The sequence below is a fragment of the Ipomoea triloba genome, chromosome 13, assembly GCF_003576645.1.
Source record: "Ipomoea triloba cultivar NCNSP0323 chromosome 13, ASM357664v1".
In the NCBI taxonomy this organism is placed as follows: Eukaryota; Viridiplantae; Streptophyta; class Magnoliopsida; order Solanales; family Convolvulaceae; genus Ipomoea; species Ipomoea triloba.
Window position 1 is genome coordinate 16,413,961 of NC_044928.1, and position 7,195 is coordinate 16,421,155.

General features: G+C 29.8%; 1 protein-coding gene across 1 annotated transcript; it reads right to left on the reverse strand.

Moving 5' to 3' along the window:
* Nucleotides 1-1,017: 1,017 nt before the first annotated feature.
* Nucleotides 1,018-5,199, reverse strand: LOC116001278. Its single transcript, XM_031241162.1, has 3 exons — nucleotides 5,177-5,199; nucleotides 1,491-2,386; nucleotides 1,018-1,301 (listed from the first exon to the last, which is right to left on the reverse strand). The coding sequence occupies exons 1-3, from the start codon at nucleotides 5,197-5,199 to the stop codon at nucleotides 1,018-1,020; spliced, it is 1,203 nt and encodes a 400-aa protein (XP_031097022.1).
* Nucleotides 5,200-7,195: the final 1,996 nt, after the last annotated feature.

Here is a 7,195-nt window from a genome sequence, read left to right on the forward strand (position 1 = left end):
CTAAACCAACTTAAGGGATTCCTTACCTCAACCGGGTTACTAGTCTCGTAGAAGACTCTTGGAGTTGATTTCCCCAATTTCACCATAAAATCCTAACATAAAACACGGTAATACAAATATGGTTCAACAAAATTCTACCCAAAACTATGAACTAGGAGTAAAAATATAACTTTTAACCGATTAAAATTTAAATTTACCGAAAAAATTGCGATTGGGGCTTAAAACTTTGCTTCTCTCTCTCTCTCTCTCTCTCTCTCTCTCTCTCTCTCTCTCTCTCTCTCTCTCTCTCTCTCTCTCTCTCTCTCTCTCGAATCTGGAATCGGAAATGAAGAAATGAAATTCTTCATCCCATCACACACATATATATATATACGAAATAACATATATATATAATAATAATAATAATAATAATAATATTAATAATAATAATAATTAAATATGTGGATGATTATCCACAATTATATATATAATAATAATAATATTAATGATAATAATAAAATAATGTATGTGGAATGCTTATCCACAATTATATGTATAATAATAATAAAATATGGATGAAGAAATGTGGTAGAGAAAGTGACATTTGTCAAAATCTTGTGGTTCCAAAAATAAAATCTTCCAACTTATCAGTTGGGGTCCAAACAGATAAAGTTTCGGTGGAAAATAATTTAAATAGGAATAATTTTGAAACCAAAAATTTATCCCAGACTGAAACTCAAAATTGGGCTAGGTTCGGTACACAGCGAAATTTAGCGATGCTACGATCAAAATAAATTTTAGCTGCTATGGACCAACTTAATTAAATAGGAAATTCAAGAATAATAATATAGTGCCTAATAATCCACTTCCAAGGACAATCGGGTCCGAACACAAGTTCCTAAAATTTTACGGTTCGTGACCGGTACGTATGATCACAGCTTAATGACAACTATATCTACTTATAAAAATTCATTTGAAGCATCGGGAGATCATCTCATGAATGTCATAGCCTAAAGAAATATTTCTCGAACCTTAGACTTATTGGAATTGACGAGGGGTTACAGGTTTTCCATTAAAAGCTATTTTCTTCTTTTGATAAGGATGACCATCTGGGAGAAATGCCCTATGATTCATGAACACGTTCTTTTTACTGTTACTCAACCATAGATCAGGAGTTTCATCTTCAAAAATAGGACATGCCTTAGCTCCTTTACAAGTATAACCTGATAGGTTACCATAAGCTGGAAAATCATTTATGGTGCAAAAGATCATTGCACGTAAGGTAAAACTGCTTCGACTATAAGCATCATACACCGACACACCTTCATTCCACAACATCATTAAATCTTCAATAAGTGGTGCTAGATATACATCTATGTCATTTCATGGTTGTTTAGGCCCTGATATTAACAACGACAGCATGATGTATTTCTGCTTCATACACAACCAAGGTGGAAGATTATAGACTACTAATAGGTTAGGCCAAGTACTGTGTCGACTGCTCATGTTACCATGGGGGTTCATTCCATCAGTACACAATCCAAGTCTAAGATTCCTATTTTCAGTACTGAATTCAGGCCACCTCCTATCAATATTCCTCCATTGTGGTGAATCGACTGAATGTCTTAGTTTTCCATCATCTTTTCTCCCAATAGCATGCCATTGCAAATTGTTTGCTTCTTTTGGATTAGAAAACATGCGTTTAAATCTTGGTATTACGGGTAAATACCTTAATACTTTCGTTGGTGGACCTTTCTTACCCTCACACACATCATCAACATTTTTCCTTTTATAACGTGATGTCCCACACTTTGGACACACATGCAAGTCTTTGTATTCTTTCCAATACAGTATACAATCATTTGGGCATGCATGTATCCTCTCAATGTCCATACCCAACAGACACAACAACTTCTTTGCTTCGTAGGTTGAATGTGGGAGTTCATTATCACTAGGAAACATGTCTTTTATTAGTTCTAATAATCCCGTGAAACTCTTATCACTCCATCCATTCTTTGCTTTTAAATTATATAACTTAAGCACAACAGATAACTTAGTATATTTGGTACACCCAGAGAACAAAGGTTTTTCAGCATTATCAAACAAACATCTGAATTCAAGAGGCATTTCACTAAAATCTCCCTGCACAGCATGTATCGTTTCATTTATTCGGTCATTAATTTCATCATCCTCATCATTGCTAACATGAGTTTCATTATTCTCCTCGTTATTTGCCTGAGTTTGACTATTTGCTTGAGTCTCACTCTCTACGCTATCTACATGAGCTTCACTCTTAGTAACACTTGTACTAGGAGGTAAGCTTTCACCATGCCATATCCATCGATCATACCCTTCCTTAAAGCCACGGCGTATCAAATGGTCCTTCACTACGTCAGAATTACGATATCTTCTCAAATTTTTACAATCACAGCACGGGCACGATATAAAATCCTCCGCCTTTTTACTTTTATTTTCTTCAGCATATTGTATGAACTCTTGAACCCCTTGTATATATTAGACTGTATTGCGTTTCTCATGCATCCAACTCCGATCCGTATCTGTCAATTGATAATACTATGAACATCAGATATGGATACTCGATTATGGATGCATTTAGAAACAATATATACATAGTTTATAATCAAAATACCTAGTTTATATATAACTAATCCAAATCAATCTAGCTAATTCAGCAAAATACTTAACTTATCAAATTCAATCTAGCTAATTCATCAAATCAAAATACTTAACTCATCAAATTCAATCTAGCTAATTCATCAAATTATTAATATCTCTAATGTGACACCCCGAAATTTGGTCACCATTATTGTTACAAAATAATTTTGGTTCATCACTATTTTGTTATAAAATTTAAATTTTAGCCGAAATTCTTCTAACCATTCATTTTCAGAAAAATTTCAGCTCGGCGCAGTCCGAAAGATTGATTCGGTAAAAATACTTCCCGAACTCCGTTTTACTTGAAATATTTATGGTAGAACACTAACTTATAATAATTTATATCCATAAAATTTTTTGGTCATTTTTAGCTTCGAGTAAACAAAGAAAATTACATTTTTGCCCCTGACAGTGTGCTGTCCAGAATTCTTTTCTCTCTGGACCAGTTTTGGAAAAAAATTCGAAAACCATACTTCTACTACTTGGATCATTATGAAATTTTATATGTAGGTTCTAGACTTATTCAACTACACATATAACAAAAATTGGATCAAAATACCTTACTCAAATTTCCCAGTAATTTTCTCAATTCTGATCAGTGTTATGCAATTTTCCTTCGGTAAGCACAAATATTATTCAATTTATTTCCAATTGCTTGACGGATCTCATCCATATTTTAATTCCATTTTTGGCTGCTTCTGGAGACATAACGCCACCCTAATTACCTAGTGTTTCCTATTTAATTTGGCTAATTAGGTGAGGCTCTATCTTTTTGTGGAGTGTGACGCCAGAAGTTTAGGAAATTGGCTGGCAATAAATTTAGTATTATTATATAATTATGGTAGCCATTTGTGAAGCATGTATATATATTAGTGTGTACTGATCACCGAATGGGAGAGCAAAATAGGAGAGATATATCATTACGAATATGTGGATGAGTGTGTGAGGAGTGGTTTCGACAGTAGAAGAGAGAAAGAGAGAGCGATGGAGACTGAGAGAGAGAGAGTCGATGGTCAGACTAGCGGTGATTATGTCGGCGGCTATGGTCGTAGATGATTATGGATACGGCTAAGTATGGACGGGAATGCTGGTGAGTTGTTAATTATGATTTTTTTTTATGATATAATGATGAAGCTTATTGAGGAAGATAAGGATGATGAAACTGTATGTTAAAGCTGTTGGTGGATAAAGATGGAGGTGGTAGTAATTAGATAATGGTGGTGAGTTTTAATACTGGAATAATAGATGATGAGATTGGCGATAATGGATTAAAATGGTGGGTACGATGATGATACTTTATAATAATATTAGTATTAGTAAATTAAATTAAGAATTGATTGATTCACAGGTTTCCTATCAAAGTGGCTAGGATGCTATTTTAAGTATTGATATGAGTTTTGGATTTCAAGGTAAGATTTCATGTTCACTAAAATTAAATATTTTGCCCTAATATTTATAAATATATTTGTATGATATGATAACAAAATTATGTGTTTTAGAAAATTATGTGCGTTATATAACGTCCATGTGATCACAAGTACGTTGCATATTATGTGTGTGATTCTCGAATTATCGAGAATGAATTTTGACGGGTCAAACCCGTGTGTTGTGTAAATGTGTGGCTTGGGAATTTTGGTGTTATGTATATATCCGTATGGTGAAAGTGGTATTGCTATTATATTATGGAATACCAATATTTTGTGAAATTATTGTGGAGAAAAATGTATTTGGAGAAATTATATATCTTATTAGAGAAAATATTTATTATGAAGAAATGATGTATATCTTGAAACTATATATATATATATATATATATATATATATATATATATATATATATACATATTTGGTCTTGGAGGACATTAATATTTGGTGCCGGTGTGATACGGAAATCTCACAACTTACCTAAGGGAATTCTGGTCATTATGAAAAATTAATTGATTGGTGTGGGTTGAATCTCCCAATTTGGTTTATGAATTATGAAATTTGAGTATTGGTTTGGCCTGTAGTGCCTATTGGTTTTGGTTTGGCTAATGATGCCTATTGGTGGTTATGTTGAGAGTTTAAAGACTCTCCACTCAGTATTGATTCCTCCTTGACAAATATGTATATTTTAGAAAATGAATTCTCCACATATATATTTTATGAAAACAATTCTTGAGAAAAACAATATTATTTTACAAAGTATAGGTATATATGATTTTGGAAAATAGAAGAATATGATTTTGAAAATATAAATATCCAAGCCTATATTTTACGGGGTGAAGTGATTCTTACTTAGCTTATGCTAATTTTTGTCTACACTCTGTTTTGTATTAAATGATATTACAGGTGAACATGAATAAGGATTCGAGATGACGATGTGGATTAGTCTATTTAAGAATAGACACTCTTGGAAGATTTATTATTTGAAGAAATTATTTGGTTGTAATTTGTTTAAATTTTAATGTATTAAGTTTGAATTTGGATTATTTATTAAGTGTTGTAAATTAGCCTTAACGTTTGGGTATAGGAGAGATACCTGAGCGTGGCGTTAACACCCATTTTCATTTGGTTAGTAAATGCTTCCGCTATGATTGTAGTAAATTTTGAATTAAGAAAGAGAAAATATTCAAGTAAATTTGTTATGAAAATGGGGTGTTACATCTAAATACCTATTTAATCAAGTACCTAATTCATCAAAATATATACCTAACTAATAATCAAATTATTAATGTCTCTAAATACCTATTTAATCAAATATCTAATTCATCAAAATACTAATTTTCATAAATTTAAAATAAATATAGCACAATAATATCAAAATTCAAAATAAATTGATAACTATGGAAGTATGCTTAGGGTGCTACAAGATCAATAACTACCTTATAGGGACACTTGAAATAATTTTAAATTATTGTTTTTTTGAAGTTAATTTTAAATTATTGTTATGTTTCAATGCTCACACATCATTTTCATGTATATTCTTTATCTTCTAAACATACATAAACATAGTAATTGGCCCAAATGTTATGTCAAAATCTTTAATTTAGGTCAATGTATCTAAACTTTGAAAATGCATATAAACCAAATATTTAGGGAAAAAAAAATGCAATTTGTATAAACCACATATTTAATTAGATTCATGTGTATTTATATATAAATACAAAAATGTAGATAAATAATTTGAAATAAATAAATATTTAAAAAATTAAATAAATCATATTGTGACACCCTGATTTTTGCTAAGGAAAATAATTATCTGATTGGAAAAAAAAAATAATACTAATGTGTTCATTTGAAGTTTTGAACCCTAAACCTTATTTTTAGAATTTTAAGATCTTAACCATTAAGCCATCAGAACCTTTTGTCCATTTGAAATCCATATGAATCTTTATTATCATCATCATTAATTATTATTATTATTATTTTGGTATGTATGTATATGTATACTCCTTTATTATTATTAGTATTAGTATTATTAATACTATTGGTATATGATATATGGTTAGTACGTATATATATTTATACATATGTTAAAAATGTCAAAATAAAATATATTTTATTGTATATGTATATATATAATATATGTATAAATATCTTATCTTTGAGAGGTAATTGGGAGTTACAAATCTATTTTTAATTATTGTTATTATTATTATTATTGTAATTGTAATTATTATTACTATTTTTATTATTATTATAATCATATAAATATATATTGTATATAGATATACATATGTGGCAGGATGGGTTAGTATGTACGTATATTATTATTATTATTATTATTATTATTATTATTATTATTATTATTGGATTGGATGATTGGATAAGTGATTTGGAGTTACACCCATCACCATTAAACAAATTGAATTAAAATTATTTCAAATTAATTAGTGGATGATGAGATGCCTCCCTCTTGAGCCTATAAATATAGCTCTTACTCTTCTTCATTTCTCACCATCTCTCCTTCTCTATGAGTATATAGAATCACTCTTAGCTATATCCATATTTTGAAGTCCATAAAAAAAAAAATACTTGTTCTTATTGACCCTTCAAATTTAGGTGGTTCATGAGGTTGATTTTGGGATTTTGAGGTAAGATTTATGTCCATTCAAAATTTATTTACCCCAATTAAATTATTTAATATGTGCTTATGTGATATCATACTATTATTATTATTATTGTTATATATTGAATGTGAGTAAGTGGAATTTGCCTTCCTTGCTTGCCCTCAAATCTTGGGTAATATTTTAAATGGTAGATTATATTTTGATGGATGAACAAGTGTGTTCTTATGAGAAATTCCAAATTGATTTGATTACATGAGTAGTTGTGAATAATATTTAATTCCAAGAAATTGTTGCTTTGAAAGTATATGAGCCTAATTGTATGAAATTCTATGCTATAAAATTTTATATGTTTATTTATATATAATTATTAGATACGTATATATGTGTGAATTCTGGATATATATATGTATATATATAAATTATAGTGTACGTGTGTGTTGTATATATATATATATATATATATATATATATAAAAGTTTTAGATATAT